Below are 19146 nucleotides of genomic sequence, written 5' to 3'. Positions count from 1 at the left end.
CCGCGGCGTGACGCAGGCGGCGGCGGTCACGTGGGGCGGAGCGGGGGCGGAGGCCGGCCCCGTCGCAGCCCGAGCCGCCGCCATGCCGCTGCCGCCGCCCGGCCGCCCCCGCCCCGGGCCCGGCGCCGGTGCCGTGCCCGTTCCCCGGCTGGCCCCGCTGCTGGCGCTGCTGCTGCTGGCCGGCCCGGCGCGGCCCATCTCCTTCCAGCTGCCCGGCAAGGCGCGCAAGTGCCTGCGGGAGGAGATCCACCGCGACACGCTGGTCACCGGCGAGTACGAGATCGGCGCCCCGCCGGGCTCCTCCACCGGGCCCTCCGCCAACCTCAAGGTGCGACCGGGAGCGGCGGGACGGGGCCGGCACGGGGCTCTGCCCCGGGGCCTGCCCCTGCCCCTGCTCGGCCCGGACGTGGCGCGGGGCGGGGCGGGGCCGGGGCGGGGCCGGGGGGCGGCGGGGCCCGGCCCGGTTTGGGGGCAGGGGGCCGGGGCCGGGGGGCGGCGGGGCCCGGGCAGCGCGGAGCGGGTGTGCAGGTGCTGCCCGCTGCTCCCGCACGCGGCGGCGGGAGGGGGGCGCTCGGAAATGGGGCCGCCGCTCGGCGTCCCGCAGCCGGGCACGTGGAGGCCCTGCGGCGGCCGTCCCCGGTTGCGGCGGGACGGGGCCGTTTCTGGGGTCGTGCTTTTAGTTTATTTATTTTTCTTAATTTGTTGCGTCGTCTGTAAAAGGGAACTCGTCTGTGGACGGGCAGATTCACACAGCTTACATGCTCGAAAATCTTCGCCTGGTAAGGCACGTGTATTTCAGGTTGAACACATGCCCCTGTCTGGCCCTTACCAAGCATCCTGGTCCTCTGGGTGCCCGCTCTGACCCCGCAGTCTCTTCCAAAACTGCCCCTCATTACAGAGGCCTTGCCTAGGGAGGCGGTGAACACTTTGGTCTCGCTCTGGCTTTGCTGCTGAGGCAGATACCCAAATAAGAACACTCATGGGTGCTCCATTTTACTGGAACTATAAAATCAATTTAATGTAAAAGTCATTAAGTGAATGTCCTATGCTACTCTCAAAGCCTACAAAGGACAAATAACGCCCTATGCCATTCTTGGTTCCTATCTTCCTGTTCAGGTACGGCCACCCAACGCGCTGGGCCTGCTGTGAGTGCAGCAGCACCTGGGCTAGGTGCACGCTTCTTTCTCCTTGTGTCCCAGCTGCTGTGGGAAGATGTAGCTCTGGACATCAGCCTGCAGCGGCCTCGCTCCTTCCGCACTGGCTGGCCTGCTCCGGTCCCCGGGATGGGGCCAGCCGAACGTGGGAGGCTGGTGGTTAATTCTGGCTGCGCTCAGCGCGGCTCCTGTCCGCGAGCTGAGCTCCGCGTTTGTGGTGCTCCAACACCAACAGTGGCACCCTCTGTTCCGAGGAATCCGCGCGCTCTGCCAGCTGGCTGCAGGAGGGAGCCTTTGGGGCGGATGACGTCCCCGCCGGGCCCGGTCACGTGCGGCTGTGCCATTGTTGGGCCTGGCGGGCTGGGGAATTGCTGGGCTCTTTGTCAGGGGCGAACAATGCCCTGTCTGTGGAGGACCGTGTTACTGTAAATAACGTTTGAATATCATGAAAAATCCCTTTCAGGTCAGCTTCTCCCCCGCAAAGTGTTCTGGCTGGGCTTTTAGCAGCTTCTCCCACCCCCGCACGCCCAGCTGAACTTGGCTGATTCGGGTAACGGCGCTCGGTGCTGGTGGGAGCAGAGCACGGCTTTTGCCGTCTCAAATCCCGATTGAGAGCAGGCTGTTGGAACTGTAAAAGACAAAACCAGATCAAGCAGCGCAATATCCTCTAGCTAAAGATTAGCTCTGCTCTCTAGAAAGCCCTGAGGGAATAATGCTGAAAACAACGGGGGCATTTGAGGGCTTTCTTTGCCGTGTTCTTGTCGCCACAGCTTGGCGCTGAGAGCCCAGTGCCGGCCCAGATGTGCAGTCAGGCAGGCGTCCTGGCTAACCGGCAGCACGTGGTGACAGAATGCGTGCCGTGTTGGCGCGGCCAGGTGCAGGCAGCCTGTGCCCGGCTGCGTGGCGCGCTCCCATTTGTGCGCGGCTCGGACGCAGGTGGAGCTCTGAGAGGGAGCTGCAGCGGAGGCTCCGTGGTGTTCTCAGGTGCAGCCAAATGCCGTATGGCGCCGGGGCAGCGACTGCAGGTCCTGTAACGCACAGTTATGGAGTAATCGGTATGCAGAGGAAGTTTGTTCCTTGTGCCCTAAGGCTGCAGGATTTATACCCTTTATTATTTTTCCTGCCTAGTGTAGCAACTCTCGATATCCATGCAAAAGCCTGTATCTGCTCCAAATATGAGCAAGTGGATGGTCTCGGTGCTGTCATGTGGCAGGGAGTTAATTAGGTGTTGAAATAAGTAAAGGAGTGTTTCCCTAAAATCATTTTGGGTACCTAGTCTTTCCATATGTCTCTTTTACGGGGAAACAAGGCTGTAGATTGCACAGTTGTTTTTCTGTTGTAAGATGGAGTGAAGGAGAATGTCTGATTTGTCTGTTCTGTACCACAAAATGTTTTGTGCACCTCTGTCTTCTGTATCTTTGAGATGATTCCCAAGCTCTTCAGACATACCTGCTGAGGGAAACTGGGAAACAATGCAGGGGAAGGCAGGCTATTGACTTTCATGCAGTATGGCAATGCCTGCATTTTTTCACCCAGCTCGTCGGTCAGTGTATTTCGAGCGGCTGGACCTTTTAATTGAACACAGTAATTGTCTCAGTCTGTGCCACGGAACGTGTGTCCTTTTTTTATTCTTGGGTGAAGCATTTTTGTAGACCTCGTACAGTTTTTACCTATTCTTAGTAATTTCAGAGACGTAGTGCAAAGCAGTCATTATTCTGTCTGTGTAGTCTGAGTTGTCCTCTGAAGTGGCAGCTTCTATGGATCTTGGCACCCAGACCTTGTGTAACTTGGGGCCACGCTGATCGTTCGTTTCTGCAGTAACAGATACACCCTTCTTCGTGTCGTCTTCTGGGGAATGAGCCTTTTTTGTCCCGTAAGGCTTCCCTGCGTCTGCTGCTATGGGAATTTCTGAATTTTGCTTGCAAAAAGGAGGCAACGAATGGCAGTTTGGCATAGCTAGGGTTCCTAAATGTAGCCTGTATTCAGAGGTTATAGGAGGAAGAGAAATCGTCGTGGTTTTCGGTTTTGGGTTGGTTTTCATTTTTTTTGGTTTTGTTTCTTTTTCTCTATTTGTTTTGTTTATTTGTTTAAGTGTCAGTAGTTACGGAGAGGCACTCTGACTTTGTCAGCTCGGCGGGGATCCGTAGGGGAGGAGTTGGTACAGGTGCAAAGAAGAGGAGAAACTGCAGAAATCAGAATGTGGCAGATCCAGGAGGGGAGGCCAGGAGAGCTCTAACAGTTCTCGTGCTGCCCGAACTCAGCAGCGTGAGCGTTCCTTACCCTCGCCGTCTCTCTCTCGTACAGATAACTGACTCAGCGGGACACATCCTGTACGCCAAGGAGGATGCCACGAAGGGCAAGTTTGCCTTCACCACTGAAGACTATGACATGTTTGAGGCCTGCTTTGAGAGCAAGCTTCCCGTGGGTAAGTGGAAGGTCCGCTAGCTTCTGATGAATTCGTGTGGACGTGTGCATGAGAGGTGCGTGGACAGTGGTTCTGAGCGTAGTCTGCCCAACGTTTTGCCTTTTAAAGCTGTTTCTCGGGAGTTTGTGGACAATCTCACCGGTGCAGAGCATCTGCTGTGGTGCATTTGGAAGTTAAGTATTCCCCTGTGGCTGCAGTACGGAGTGCTCAGGTTTCTTCTGAAAGAGGCCTAAGAAAGGGGGATTGCGTGTTCCTCCTACACAGGTCAGCACAGTCGCAGCAAATGGCAGTACCAGGGAGCAAACCACGCCTCTCTTGCTCTTTTCATGCTCCTCATCCTGCGGTTGAGCCAGGACGGAGCACGATGCCATCCTTTCCAGGACCCGGCCTTTCTCCCCTGCTGCCCATCGCTGCCCATCTCTCCCCATTTGCTGGAATGTGCTCTGCAGAACGTGTGCTTGGCAGCAGTCCCGTTAGGTTAGCAGCGTGTGGAGGAGAACGTGGCTGTGGTTTGCAGCCACAACTGCTAAGCAGTCAGTAAAGGGAAGGGGAAATGAGCGGGACGTCAGCCTTGCATTTGTGCTGCAGGGATGGTTGCCTAACGAGCGCCAAGGCTCGTTTCCTGTGAGGTGACGCATGTGCTGCTCCGAGAGCCTGGGCTCATCCTCGGGACAAATGTGCCGAAAGCAGCCAGCACGTGGCTTCCAGTCTTGTTTGGTGTGGGTGAGCCTGTGCAAGCTTGTAGGTGCTCACGTCTTCTCACAGTCACTGAGTTCTGCTCCCTGGAGCTGACTCTCCCGTGTCTTATCCGAAAAGACCCCGAAGAGCAGTCGCTAGCAGCGTTCCCCGTATCTGCTGAAAGGCAGCATCTGTTGCTGCGCTGCTCCGTGTAGAAGGTGCAGGTAATTTGCAAGCTGAAGAGAACTTTCCAGAAACAGAAGGCTATCTTGGTTCGGGGAGGGATCTGGCATGTAAAACCTCTTCTATCATATTTTACAGATGAGACAGTGACCCGAAATGCTGAGGGTTCTGCTTTTATTTCACTGCGAAGGTAGGGATTCCCAGTGCTCCTTAACGCATCGAGACATGCAGGCGCTGGTGACTCATCTGGGAGAGCTGCTGCTGCTATTTACTGTCCCACACCTGGGTGTTTGGGAGGTCTCCAGACAGTGCCACAAACCCTTTCATAGCTTCCATGGGATCACGCACTGAAGTGGGAGAGGCTTTTTTCTTTAGTTGCGTCTAGACTCTTACTTCAGTGCTTGTGACCAGAGGCTTCTTGCCCAGCCAGAGCCCCATGTGGCTCTTTTCGTTGCATCAAATGTTTGCTCCTTGGCTTCCCTGACGTGTCGCAAGTTTGTACTGGAGCTTTTGGTACCAACAAGGATAACAAACTTGTACGCACGGCTTCTGCTCAGTGACTAGTGGGGGACTGAAGTGCCAAAATCTAGAGTTGTTCAATTGAGCAGCTGAATCCTCTTCCATAGGCTTTCCCGTTAGGGTCCTTCAAGCTGCCAGTTTCTTTTTTGACCCAGGGGCCCCATAATCCTTGCTGGCAATTTATACTGCATGATGGGTGTCTCCAGATTTCCCCTGCTTGTGCTGGATATTAAGGAAATGTTGAAGCAAGGGAGGTGGCACCGTGAGGCCTGATCAATGCAGGACTCGGTTAAGGTGCTGTGGAAGAAGTAACCGTGTCACAAGGAAGTGCCTCGTTTCCTCTTTATTGCAAGCAAGGGGATGGGGCAACTGACTGAGCTCTCTTTTCTCCCCACGTTTCTCCTTTCTTTTTCGTAGTTTCCTCAAGTAGGTGGTCAGGACGTGTAGTGCTGCAGCCAAGGAGGACGTTGGAGCTCTGGAAGAGGAGAACTGTTGGTAGAGGAAGCCCAGAGCCGTTGGGCCCTGAGAGATCTGAGCGACTGGGATTTCTCAATCCTTAACCGCAGAAATGAGGAAGAGGAAGTGAGAAGGAGATTCTGTGTGGAAGGTCCACGTTAAGAGAGTGAAGGAGTTCTTAGAGTGCTTCTTGAAGCTGTGCACGTTTGTACGATGGGCTTTTTCCCCTCTTCCAGGGTGGAAGGATCCTGTCTTACTGACCAGCGATCTGTTCCCAAGTGCACGTACTCTAGCATCATAAGCCAGTTTCTGACAAGAACAGCATAGCCTGCGCGCCCCTTTGTAGGGCTCTTCCTGTGTCCTAATCATGGAACCACAAAAAGGTTTGGGTTGGAAGGGACTTTAAAGATCATCTAATTCCAACCCCCCTGCCATGGGCAGGGACACCTGCCACTAACCAGGTTGCCCAAAGCCTTGAACACCTCCAGGGATGGGGCATCCACAGCTTCTCTGGGCAACCTGTGCCAGTGCCTCACCACCCTCTGAGTAAAGAATTTCTTCCTCATGTCTAATCTAAATCTACCCTCTTTTGATTTAAAGCCATTGCCCTTTGTCCTATTGCTACACTCCCTGATTTGATTAAAAGTCCCTCTCCCATCTCCGTCTTTACCTCTCTGCTCCTTCCATAATCCTACATTTCCCAAGTTGGGGTTTAATATCTTATTTTTTCTGGCATTCCTCTGTGAAAAAATTTGACGTCCAGTTCAACCACCTTGTTTTTAAATTGACTTTACAAATTAGGATCTCCTTTAGTCTCCCAGGAAACAGCTCTGTACTTGTATGAGATAATCTCTTGAAGACCCCGGGGGTTGTAGCTATCAGCTGGATGGCTTAGTTAGAGACCTCTGGGCCTTACTGCTGTTTTTGGTTTGTTTTTTACTCTGCTGCTGATCTGCTCTGCTCTGGTGAGCCCCAGCTGCAGGAGGTGCAAGGAGTCACTGAGGATCTGATGAGCTTAAAGGAAGCTTCTGCTTGTGCCTCGGGCTCAGTAATCTTCTAGAAGAGCAGCTTGAGGTTTTCCAGGGCGGTCTCTGACAACGTTAACCTCTTGCAGAATGTCTGCTTTCCATCCCCTTGCACCCAGCAGCTCTTGTTTTTCTGCTGTCTTGGCAGCTCTCCCCTCCAGCCTGACAAATGAATCCTTCCAGTTCTGTTCTCCTCTTCACTGTCCTCTTCATCTTTCTCAGCTCTTCCTGGAAGCTCAAGCTGTCCAACCAAGTTGCTGTAATTTAAACAACATAAAAAAGCCCCTCTCTGAACCGCGTGTTTTGCATTTTCTTCTGCAGCTACTGTTGATCGCCCTACCTGCCAGTCTCCAGGCATGCTGATACGCAGCAAAAGTGGCCAAAATTTGTGGCTGGAGGAAGGAGCACCGCGTGGTTGTATGCAACATGTCTGTTAAAGAGTGGTGCTAGGTTTTAAGTTCATTTTTACAGTAACTGGTCTTCTATACAAAAACAAAAAAAAATCCCGATTCTGATTTATCTATTAGGCTTTTACGTGGCCGAATGAGAATTTTGAGCTGCAGTATCCCTCAGGAATTAAGAAACAGTGTGCAGATGATATGGATGATGTTGCTAGTAGATCATTCCTTGCTCTGACAGCAGTAGAAGGTGGAGGTGATTCCAGTCTGCTGTTGGAAGAGCTGTTCAGTGGATAGAGAGAAAAACTGGGGATGTTGTCTTGAAGATCTGGAATGTGTTGCTGACTCTGACTGGAGTGACCCTGTGTAACCTGTGTATTGAGTCTGCTTGTGGACTGAGGGAATGTCCGCCTGGCAGCTACCTGGGGCTAAGTGTGAGTATTGGACACGCTCCTGGAGGAAAGCTCTGAAGTTGGTGGTGTAAGTGAATTCAGACCTTGTGTGGTGCTGGCAGCTAGCTGGGGACAACTGCATGCCCCGAAGTGCTGGGGTTTGGGAATGTGTTGTGTACAGAGATTTCCTTGGTGGGTGGTAGAGTGCAATATGATGCTCAGGTCAGCTGATGTGCTGCATTCTTTAGAGTGTCTTAAATGCATAGACATTTTTTCCTCCTCTTGTGAATATTCTCATATTCACATATGAAAGTTTGTAGCAGTTAAAACAAACAAACAAAAGTAATTAGCTATAGGCTTCCCCAGCAAGGGGCCACAGCCTCAAAAGATACTTGTGCTGTTGACTGCACCCTTATCCCCCTCACTGTTTATGTGGCTACAGACAGCAGTTCTCTGAAGTGCCGGGGTGTCTTCCCAACAAGCCTCCTGACATCTCGGGGTTTGCATTTGCAACGTGGGTCTCGGACCCGTGGGTCTGGTCAGTTCTTTCCCTGAAAAGATACTTCAGTAAAGATGCTGCCTTCGTTTCTGCAGATACTGCAGCATGTGAGGATCGCTAGTCCCCATATGCCGCCTTCCTCAATTAAAGCAGCTTTCCTTCTTCTTTTCTAAATATAAAATCATTTCCAACCTCAGTAACCTTGGTGGCTGTTGGTGTACTTCCTGCGAGGAGGAACACGGGCTTCCCAGTTTGCAGAGTTGTCCCCCTGGTGACTTTAGCCAGCCTGTCTCATAGCAGCTGGTGTTCATCTTCTGGTCCTCTGCAGTTTTTACAGTGATTTGCATCCTACACACACTTAGCACTTTTGGTTACAGCTTGTTCCCATTATCTTTGGGAGGCTCTCCCTCAGCCAGGATTTATTCTGAAGCCTCTGTATTTTTAGGCTGGACTGTGCTGCCTCCGCACTTAGCTGCAGACACGGAGGGGAGGGATGTTGTGAGTCCTTCCTCAGCGCTGGAGAGAGCTGGTGATTTCCTGGCAGGCTGAACGTTTTGCACAATGAATCCTTTCATTATGCTTCCAGGAACAGGGAGGATGCCGGACCAGCTCGTGATTCTGGATATGAAGCATGGAGTCGAAGCAAAGAACTACGAGGAGGTATGTCCCCTGGCTGCCTGCGCCTCAGACTCCCCTTTCCCAGCACTCACGTGATGCTATTTGTAGATCTGGGGCTCATGATGGGAAGCTCTTTTCCCAGCGGTGATGAAAGCCTGTCTGCAACTTGCAGTTCCAGTGAAGCTTTGTCTGCTAGGGCAGGAAAGAAAAAAGATAAATATCAACTGAAATTCGTTCTGGGCTCTGGGAACTGGCGCCTAATGTGTGAATTTTTATTTTTATTTTTGCCAGGACAGCGTGACCCAGCTTCTGGGCATAGGTATTACAAGCAACAAGATACCGAGATGTGCAGTTTCCCGTGCCCCAGCAGCTGAGGGTGTTTTAGGTTAACGTCAGATCCTCCTAAAGGTCAAGTTGCATCGTTACTGTTGCTGCCTTCCTCACTGGAAGATGTGTTGGCTTGACAGCCCTGAAACGGTGCTTGTGCACTTCTAAGAACTGGCAATATATCAGTGTAAAGCTATTTGGCAGAACAGTAGTTGGTGTGAAATGTGTATTTGGTTTGAAGGCGTGACATTGGGAACAGGCATAAAACCCTGAACGTTCCGTCTTGGGAGGACACAGCTTCCTTAGACCCAGGAGCAGCTGTGAGGAATAGCAGTTGCTTTGTGGCTGGGGCAGTCTGGCCGTTTTGGATGCCGAGTTTTGATGGCTGCTGCTGTGCTTCTGGCTTGCTAGAATTTGGGGTCGAGCAGCCCCCAGCAGAGCCTGAGAGTTGGTAGAGGAGAAAGGTTCCTGCAAATTCCTGCTCTGCCCACTGCTTAAACCAGCATGGGAGATGCCTTAGGGAGAAAAGGGCAACAGAGGAGACCACGTATGGTGGTGGTTAGAGAACTAATGAATTTCTCAGATGGGCATGCTGGAGTTCTGATATCCTTCTGAACTTTGCGCTAGCTGTTCCTCCATGGCTTACGTCAGTACAGTCACTGTACGTGAAGAGTAGAAAAACTGCTTGGGGTTGGGGAAGAGCAAAGCAGTTGTTGGGCCAGCTCTCTGGCTAAACCAGCTGGTGGAGGATTACAAGATGGTGAAATCTCACGTGGTGACCCTTGAGAGTGTAACTGGGAGGAGTTTGGTGACTGCATTTACAGCGTCTCTTTAAATCAGCCCTGCAGCATACTCTGAGTTACGTTATCATAGAGCTACCTAGCAGCATTGTCCCTCTGCAGAAAGGTTCTCTTTGAACAACTTGGTACAACCCGCTGGTTGTACTGATACACCTGTCTGGGAATAAAAACAAGTACGCGTTACTCTTGTCCCCAGTGTAGCTCTACCAATGGAGAAGGTCCAGGGACAAACATAGGAAAGGAAGAATTCAGACCTGCAGTCTCACCTGGTTGGAGATCTTGGCGCTGCCAGCAAGCATCCTTGCCTTGTGGGGACCTCTGAGGGACAGGCTGTGTCGAGCCTTGTTGAGCAGTGTGTCTGTGAAGGACTCGAACCCACCGAGTGCTTGTAAAGCTGCTACTGATGTTTAGTCACACTGTTTTGTAGTGGTTTTTCTTTTTTTCACCCTCTGCCCCAGGTTGCTAGAGTACTTGTGTTTTAGGACTTGACAGGTTGTTGTAAAGCCTCAGGGGGAAGGCTGCTGCCAGATTTCCCTCCTGGAATTGCTGCCTTTTTGAACCTTTTGTTTGTGTCCTCTGAGCCAGCAGTGACTTGTCCTCCCCCCGGTGGTTCTTGTTGAACTCCTACAAGAGTTGATGCAGGGGGTTGAATTAGGGGCAGTAACACTGTCCTGCTTGTGCGTGGACATGGGCAGTGAGAAGAGGGATGATGTCTGAGTCTGGCTTCAGAAACTTTCACAGGTGCAGACGTTTTTGGAGCAGAGGAACTGGGAGAGTGATCCAGGTTAGAAAATCTTACTGACCCGCTGCATGGCAGTGACGGACCTTAGTTCTCTGGGATGGGGAAATACGCCTTTCTTCAGTCAGTAAGTAGGAATGAAAGGACTTTTCAGAGGCCACCAAGAAGGCTTGGAGATCTAAGTTCCTTTCCGGATGAGCAACTCCTTGCCAGTTCTTGGCTACAGTCTCTCTCTGTGCTAGCTAGGCGTTGATGCACCTTTAAGTGGCCCCTGAGAAGCTCAGTGGAGTTGTTGTCTCAGCTGTTTGTTTGGTACGGATGTTCTTCTGCCTTCCAGGATCGTGGTGTTCCACCACCACGGAGGCTCAGTGGGCTTTTTACGAACTGCCTTGGAGCAGCAGTGCTCTTTGGTTTCACTCGGGCTGAGAGAAGTCCAGGGTGTGTGTGTGAGAGTACACGCAGGACTGAAATTGGCTGTCGCGTTTTTCTAGCTACACCTATTAAAAGCAGCTGAAGGGATGCAGGACGGAGCAGAAAAGCCAGAGTTTTTCCCAGGGGAGCCTTTCAGGCCTCCTGTGGATATGGAAAAGTGCCCTCCAGGAGGATAACGGAGCCAGTCAGCTCAGGGTTGTTTTGTCAGCAGAGGTCCCTGACCCCTTGTCCCTGGTACAGACCTGCTGCTATAGCTGTGTCAGCAGAGTCCAGGCCATAGGCACGCTCATGCTGGTGCTAGGTTTTTTTTAGCAGAGATCTGCTGGCAGATGTGCTTCCTGGCCAGAGTTTTGTCAGTGCAGCCTCTTGACTAGAAAGCGGGAGGGTTTTAACCTCGCGTTTCCTACGCCCTCTTCGCACGTGCGCTCCAAACTGACACTGCTGTGCTGGCAGATTTAATATACAGCTCACCTCAGCATAAAACCACTCAGATGACTGCTCCAGAGCCTGCTGCTTACCGAGAGACGTGTGCCATGCGAAGACCCTTCAGCTAGCGGCGTCCTGGCTCTGAGAGCCTCAGCAGTGCTGCAGGATGCCCGCTCGGGGAGCGCCACCTATTGCCTGCCGGAGGGGCCTGGACAGCTGAGGGATGCCTCCCAGGCCTCCTCTCTGAGTCATCGTGGGGAGACCCGTGCTCCACGGCCAGCCTGGGCTGAAAGCGCTCAGTGTTTTCTGTAGCGAGTCTTCCCTGCGTTGCGTTACCTCAGGACACGGAGTCTGGCTTCCTGGCGGGGGCCGGCCTGTCAGTCGTGGTAGTGACAAATTCTGTGCAAGAACCAGGGTTATCCAAAGCCTACGTTGCAGCAGTGGCAGGAAATGCAGTTAGAAATGTCCTTGTCACAGATTTTACATAACGTTTAGCCAGGTTATGGTCAGGATCAGGGCAGGGACATGTGCTTATACGCTCAACTTGAAGTAGTTGCTGTTACGGAGTGTGCTCTCTAATTGAATTCCTTGTAGATTTTTCTTTTATATACAAGTCCATGACTTGCAGGTTGCGTGATCCGCACGAAAAATGATGTCTTTATAAAACCAGCTTTTACAAGGGAAGCGTATTTTTACCTAACCGGCTCAAGTGGAGCCCATCCCGTAGGTATTCCAACAGCGGCATCTGGCGGCTTGAGGCAGCTGCAGCGCTGTGGAGCTGCACAGCCCTGCCAGGAGCATGTGCTGGCCTTGAGCTTCTCCATTCACAAACCCCGAGCTCCTGTGGGTGTAATCGAACCGCTGCAGTCGGGATCAGGCTGCCCTGACTTTCTGGGGCAACGTTTAGCCAAGTGAGTCTCGGTGCTAACATCCAGTGTGCACAGAGAGCAATACAAGCACACGCATGTAAGTTAAAATCGCTTTCTCTTGGGCTGTGACTTCTGTTCACTGGAGGTGTAGCCACGTGGCAAGCTCCTCTACCCACTCGTCAGAAGCCAACTGTGAGCAAGCTAACGTTAGGCCGAATATGGAAGAAATGTGCGTGTATGCATACTGAGCTCCTCCGTTGAGTAGGAGGGGTAGACCTAAGTGTGCTTCAGCAAACAGGTGGGAGAAGCGATAGTGTTTTATGCAATGGGAGTTTCTGGCTCGTAGAGGTGTTTCCCGAGGGGGAAGGATGCCCCAGATCTGGAGTGTGTGAGAAGGAGTGGTTCAAGCTGGCAGTAAAAGCCCGTGTAGGAGCTTTTGGTTTTGGTTCAGTGACTGCCTGACTCTCCTGTTTTGTAGATTGCTAAAGTGGAGAAGCTGAAGCCTCTGGAGGTAGAACTGAGGCGGCTGGAAGATCTCTCAGAGTCTATTGTGAATGACTTTGCCTATATGAAGAAACGAGAGGAAGAGATGAGGGACACGAATGGTAAGAGAGTCTTGTTTCCCATTTCTAGAAACCATTTCTTCCTGCCTCCATTCCTAATGAGAATTAATCTTACCATTTCATGTCGTCCATTAACCAAAGTTTCACCTTGTTCCCTCTGCGTTTATTCTCAAGTACCGCTGGTGCTTGGGTGCCCTTGCCTTCATGGTGTTTGACATCTTGCCTTTGACGTTTCGCAGGGGTGGGGAGAGAGGAGGGCAAGGCTCCCAGGATTTTAAGGAGCTTCCTGTGATGTTACGCTACCAAGCAATGGTTTGTTGTCTCTTTCAGAATCGACAAACACCCGGGTTCTGTACTTCAGCATTTTCTCCATGTGCTGTCTCATCGGACTGGCCACCTGGCAGGTTTTCTACCTGCGTCGTTTCTTCAAGGCCAAGAAACTGATTGAGTAAAGGAACAGGTCCTCCTCCCCCTCCTCTCAGACCCAGCTGGACACCGCTGGGACCAGCCGTGGCCCCCCGGAGCCATCTCACAGATGATACCCACTGACTGGAGCTTTTCTGCAGGAACTTGGACCCCGAAGGGGGAGGGGAGCATAAAAGTTGGAGGCAACCGGGGACTTGAGAAATCCTGTTGGATGTTGAGGGTGGGGCAGCTTGTGATGGGTTTGGGGATTCCTGGGGCAGTGATTAAATAAAAAATGTTTCCATGACAGCTGCAGCGAGCTTTTTGCGCTGTCTGTTCTCCTTTTGTAATCTTGATGATGTCTCCCATCTGTCTGTGACTGTGGTGTTCCTCTGAGCCACTTGGTCCTGCTGAGCTCTGTAGGTGCCATGCAGCCAGCACCGGGGCAGAGTGGGGGATTCCCTGTTCTGACCAGCTGGGATCTAGGCCTCATGCAAACGAAGGTGAGGGCAAAGAAATTGGATTTACCATTCCAGCAAAGCCTGAGGAGAGGGGGATCCGAGGTTTGGTCCCTGTTGTGGACCTTGGTGTTTCTCCCTGTGGGAGCTGATGGGTCAAGGCACTTGAGCATACGATGGTTCGGCCTGGAGGAAGGGGAGCCTTGGAAGGAGGGCTTTGTAATGTGCTTGAGCTTGGAAAGGAGACCCCTGCTCTGCTCAGATAGGCTGTCCAGCCGTGGTCCTGCCCTTACTCCAGGTGTTTGTCTTGGATTTGCCTCTCTGGTCCTGAAATGATGCAGCAATTTTCCTGAAAGCCGTAGTCAGTGGCGACCTTTCGTGCAGAGAGAAGGCCTCAGTCAGATACAGTCACAGAGCAAATAGGAGCGGGTTATGCTAGGGAACTTGATCTTAAATTGAGCAGGAGACTTTTTTCAGCTAATAGTGTAACGTTTATTCAGCAGGCAGCTGGCTGAATCTCATTTCCTGAGACCTCAAAGCAAGGTGAGCTGCTGTTAATGTGAAGCATGAAGGCCTGTACCCTGCTTTGAGGTCTGAGGATGCAAGGGGTGCTTTGAAGGATGGCAGAGGAGTTGTTGGAAGAACACGGATGATCTTGAAAAGCAGTACAGGGTTGGAATAGGCTAATGCTACATCTGAAGGGGGTCGGAACTGTGCCCTCAACAGAATTGTTCTTCTGTGCGGTACTGCAGAGAGAGCAAGCAGCCTCGCGGTTCCTCAGCAGTCCAGATGGAATTACAATGAATAAGCCAGGCTGGGGAAAAACAGGCAGGTTAACTTCTGAACTTACTTACTGCAGTTTTTAGGCAGTGATTAAAATTCTTTCACCTCCTCTGCATTCCTTCAGAGCAAACGGTTCAGCAGCACAGCGTTCTGGTCTCACGTGCCTAGACCCTTCTGGCTAGGGAACAGGTTATCATGGCCCTGGGTCCAGCCTACCATTTGGAAAAAAAAAAAAAAAGCATGCGTTAATAATTGACAGCCTGAATCTGATCTATTGCCAGGGGGAAAACGGTTGGCCAGGGTGAGGCTATGGGAGAGGGTGAAAAGATGACTTACTGTCATCGAAAAACGTTAGTGTTTTGTTGCTCCTTTGCCATCACCAAGGTCCTGAGGTTGTTAGTTTCACTGGCAAGTGCTTATACTGCTTTTTCTTTTTTTTTTTTTAATAAAGCCATATTAAGAATCCAGATCCACTCCTCTCCCTTGATCCTTGTACATTTTTGAAAGCTGTTAACGCTGCAGAACAGCAGTGATGCCACAGGACTGAATTACAGAAGTCATTTGAAGGTAGTTTTAGGTCCTACAGTTTGAAGCCTGTAGATCTGTTAAGGTTTTTGCTTTTGTTTTTATATGAATTGAAAAGACAGTACAAGAAAGGGGCCTTCCCCATCTTGTCCGTCGTGATTATCTTCTCCCCGTCCTTCTTGGAGTATGAAGACACCGTTATCTCAAAAATGGTGGTGAGGCCTTACGTTCTCCAGGTGACTGTTACAGTATCATCGTTCTGGTGTTGCGCCTTGGTCCTCACCGTACCGGTGTGGGTACTGGGGAACAGATGTGGGGGACTAACGGATTTCTCTGTAATGACTGCTTGGGGAATTTTGTCAATTTTCTCAAATAAAATTGCTTTGGGGAAAAACAACCCACCTCAGTTGTCTGAGTCTTGTCCTCTTTGTTCTCTTTGTGGGGTTGACACAGCCAGTGATGGTCATTCCAAAAAACATCTTTACTAGAAGTTAGCATGTTTCCTTTTTTATTTTTTTTCCCTTCCACTCTTCCTAATCATCTTTACATCGAGGGGTCTTGAGACTACCAATTTGTCTTGTGCTTGGCAATAGTGAAATAGTGCTGGTGCTATAAAGCAGAAGGTTTGATTATTATTTTTTTTTCACTGCCAGCTCCCAGGGAGAATTTACTTCATTAAGACAAATCAAATTACTTTCAGTTTCGTGCTTTAGAAGAAGATTTAAATTGTCACGAAGATGAGTTTGTCCTTTGCGAGTCACAGATGCTCAGTGAAGGGAGTGATTTGCTATTTACCTACTGCTGCTGCCAAATCTCTGCTGAGCCTGTGATCCTTGTGTCAAGCAGGGACCAAGTGAGATGGCACATAGCAGAGCTGAGGCCGTGCGAGAGCTTCATAACTAGTTAGTGTTACCGGGGAGAGTTTGGAGAGCGGGAATTCCCAGATCTTTGGATAAGGATCAGTGTCTGCAAGTTCTTGCATGGATGAATACTTGAGCATGTGAAATCGTACAGCTGTTTTCATGAGGTAGGTTGGAGGTGGGTCTGAGCTGCGCTGCGGATGTGGAGCTGCTGTGTTCGTTCCATTTTACTTCTGGGAAACGGGCAAAATTTGATCTGTTACAAATACTTGGGTCTGAGCCCATCCTTGTGTGTGACAGATGCATCGCTGGTAAATCTGTAACTGCCTGTAGCAAATGGCATCAGACGTACCCAGCCTCTTCCACCCACTTGTCAATGTGACTAACAATTTAATTATCGCACCGCTCACACAGCGTGTGAGCATTCCTAAGTAAGGTATAACGCTGTGTGCTCCCCTCCTGCTGTCAGCCTGGCTGCGCTGCGTGTGCGTGCCTCGAGAGACGAGCAGTTCGCACTCTGTTGCTCATTTCTCGCAAGTCGGTCAGATATTTGAGAAACAACCCGAGTGTACAACACCTGCGCTGCCTCCGAACTGGCAGATCAGTGCGTTTAACGGTGGAGCAGCTGCTGAGGGACTTTTGACTCAAACTAGTTTGCCAACCGGTTGGCAAGGTCATTAGGGGATTCCTGCCTCTGGTTTTCATAAGGTCCTCCAGCAAAGATCCTGGGAAAGTAGTCTGTTCTCTCTTACCCACTGCAAATCCATTTAATGCATTTGTCTCATCTCTCTAGCTGTGCCCTCTGCTGGGCTCGTCTTGCTGTGGCTGGAGACAGTTTTGCCAGAAGTAAGAAAAATCTTTGGAAATGAGCTTCCCGTAAGTCACTTTAAGGTTTCTTGGTGGGAAGGAGAGAGCACAAAGCTGGACTGGATACATCTTTCACAGGAAAAAAAAACTGGGTCAGTGAAATGTGTAGCAGCTCAGGGTTGGTTGTGCTGTCTGCTGCCCTTCCTCCACCTGAACAACTTCTGTTGGGCCTATCTGCTCGTTCTGTTCTTCCTACCCCGAACAACCACTGATGTCGGTCTGGTGACTCTGGGAAAAACTGCTTGTTGGCATTTCCTGGACCTTCCTGTAAGCCTGAGACCAATGAGCCCAAGCTTTTGCTGCAACACAAACATACTTCGTTCTGTGTTGCCTTTAGAAGCCTGTTTTGCTTTGTGCTGGAGGTCTGTTTGCGCTGAAAGGAGCCAGGGGTGGTTGCCCTGTTTCAGCTGCAGCTGAAGTGACAGACTTTCAGCAAAACGCTGGTAGTTGATGCTTGGTTATCCCTTATGTTGCAGGTGGTGGTTTATCACCTCAAACTAAATGCATTACCTCAGCCTTCTGCATTTCCAGCTCGCTGAAATAGCCTGTCAGAGGACCCGTGATCTCCAGGTATCTGTACTGGTGATCTCAGCTGTGAGGATTGTTTGCTTAGTTCATCTTTGGAGCAAGCTGCCGTATCCAGGAGGACGTATCTGACTTGTTTTATTTCAGGGTTTTACAGTAAAATGTTGAATAACTTCTTCAAAAAAAAAGGCAGGGACAGAACCACTCTTGCATAGCTCAGTCTCACTTCTGTGCTTTCCTCTGTCACTCGATTTCCTTTCGTAGTTGACATTCCCGAGGAACTTTTCCCCAGAGCTTTTAAACCATTTACATGATGTGATCTTCGCATAAGCTGCACCAGGCGGTTTGGTTAGTTTTAATGAGATGAACTGTTCTCCTGGTTCTTTAGGGCACACTGTTCCTACATCTGCTGAGCAGATCATGTTTGTGTTCTCCAACTACACTACACTGCAACTCGAGTCTGGTTTGCTGCAGAGCTTTACCCTCTAGGTTTTTTTTTCCTTCCATACCAGCTGCTCATTCCTTTCTTTCTTTTTTTTTTTCCCGAGTATCGTTTGGATAATCTTCCCTCAGGTGTATGATATTTGGTATACGTATTTAACTGGAATATCATTGTGTTGTCATCTTAATTACAATTAACCACACAGCTGACTTTTCATTTCTTCCTTCTCAGTGTGGGCTGTACTTTCCTTATGTTAGTAATGTAATTAATGTACTGCCTTGGCTGCTGAAAACCCTTAATAACATCTTTGGATTAAACTGATATTCACTATGGTATAAATGACAGTATTCCTCTGAAAGTCCAAAGTCGTCCTTCAGCAAGATTTTGCAAGAGACGGAGCGGCATATTGCCTCCAGATCACATGGCTGCTTTCAAGGCTGAGTGAAAAATTCAATGTGAATTTGGGTGCGTGTTCTCCATCCACATTCCAATGAACCTCAGTGGGCAGCATCTGTTGCTTGCTTTAAGTGCATCTTGCTGTGAGACCTACTGCATGACTTTTTAAAGTGTAGTGAAGTGAAAAGTGTGTGGGGTGGCTAAACGTGTTGTAGGGACTGCTGTGAGCATCAGTGTGTGGAAGGCTGTGGGTGATATTGCAGATGATGGACACGATAACTCTACTTTTCGAACACAGAAAAAATGAACATTGACTTTTTCAATTAGTCTTCTGGTTTTCTACAGCTGTTCCGGACTCCTTAATCCCATTTCCATGAGATTTTGGCATTGATTTTTTTTTTTATTTGGTCCACATCACATTTTGCCAAGTACTCCCTTTATGGTGGAGGGATCGAATGCTACTTAGCAGAACACACCTGAGCCTTTTTCATGTGTTCCTGTAAGCTGGTAAGTTGTTTTTGTTTTTTTCCCTCAAACTGAAATAACATTTTTGCTGCTTGGAAGAATGACATCTTTGTATGGAAATAGTTACGATGCACACCAATAAACCTTGCTGGACAAATAGTTCACTTTTAAAACAGGTGCTTATAATGGAAATACCGAACGGCTCTATAACGTGTACTGCGTTGCAAGGAACCTCCCTCATTTCCGACTGAGCACCACGGCCTCTTCTCAAGGTGGAGATAAAAGCCAGCCAGCTTTGTCGTGCTTGGTTTTACGGATACGTGCCTCAGCTCCTGAAGTCTCCGGTAACTTCAGGACCAGGTAACCCAAGGGGACGTTCCCTGTCGTTACTCTGCTTTCTGCTCTGTGGTTATGACTGTTGAACTTCGAAAACAAAATACTGACATTGCTATGACGTACATTACCTATAAAAAAATAAATAAATCATTTCTCTGAGGTTAAGGTTGTTAATGCTTCCTTCCGACAGAGCGGTTAGCGGGGTCTAGAACGTTATTTATGCAGCTTCCACTTTTTCCTCAAAATGTCACGAACCATGAGCGGCCGGGTAAGGAACACTCTTACGTTTTGTTAAGTGTGTGAAAAGGGAAGCGGCTGACGGATGTAAGCTGGGAAACACTTGTTATTTTTATCGGCGTCCAGAAATCTCCTCTCACCGTGCTCTGTGAGGTGTGTTTGAGCAGAAGGAAGAGCTAAGGCAACAGCCGCGCCGTCCTGGCTCCCTCAGGCGGCTCGCTCCCTCCTGTCGCCGTGCCACCGGGCAGCTCCCAGGGCCCGCCGGTGACCAGGCCCGGCGCCTCCCGCTGCCTGCCGGTGCCGGTGCGGGCGGGCTCCCTGCCGGCGGGGGCGGCCGCGGGGAG

General features: G+C 50.4%; 1 protein-coding gene and 1 long non-coding RNA gene across 2 annotated transcripts; one reads left to right on the top strand and one right to left on the bottom strand.

Annotated features, from left to right (window-relative positions):
* The first annotated feature begins 14 nt into the window (after nt 1–14).
* TMED10 (transmembrane p24 trafficking protein 10) lies at nt 15–15080 on the top strand. Its single transcript, XM_083839411.1, has 5 exons — nt 15–328; nt 3459–3579; nt 8316–8389; nt 12419–12545; nt 12834–15080. The coding sequence occupies exons 1-5, from the start codon at nt 83–85 to the stop codon at nt 12953–12955; spliced, it is 690 nt and encodes a 229-aa protein (XP_083695537.1). The 5' UTR covers nt 15–82; the 3' UTR covers nt 12956–15080.
* On the bottom strand, nt 14575–19081 carry LOC310900826. The gene is made up of 2 exons (XR_014585407.1): nt 18943–19081; nt 14575–18693 (listed from the first exon to the last, which is right to left on the bottom strand). It is a non-coding gene; the product is annotated as an uncharacterized lncRNA (long non-coding RNA).
* Nucleotides 19082–19146: the final 65 nt, after the last annotated feature.

The sequence above is a fragment of the Anser anser genome (genome assembly GCF_964211835.1).
Source record: "Anser anser genome assembly, chromosome: 5".
NCBI classification, from domain to species: domain Eukaryota; kingdom Metazoa; phylum Chordata; class Aves; order Anseriformes; family Anatidae; genus Anser; species Anser anser.
Note: the sequence above shows the minus strand (reverse complement) of the source record. Positions and strands in the feature narration are given on the sequence as shown.

Bases quoted from the DNA above. Each gene is read 5' to 3' on its own strand.
- TMED10 (XM_083839411.1), top strand. From the start codon at position 83: ATGCCGCTGCCGCCGCCCGGCCGCCCCCGCCCCGGGCCCGGCGCCGGT. The intron at 3,580-8,315 runs GTAAGTGGAAGG...TTATGCTTCCAG, and splicing joins TGAGAGCAAGCTTCCCGTGG to GAACAGGGAGGATGCCGGAC. The intron at 8,390-12,418 runs GTATGTCCCCTG...CCTGTTTTGTAG, and splicing joins AAGCAAAGAACTACGAGGAG to ATTGCTAAAGTGGAGAAGCT.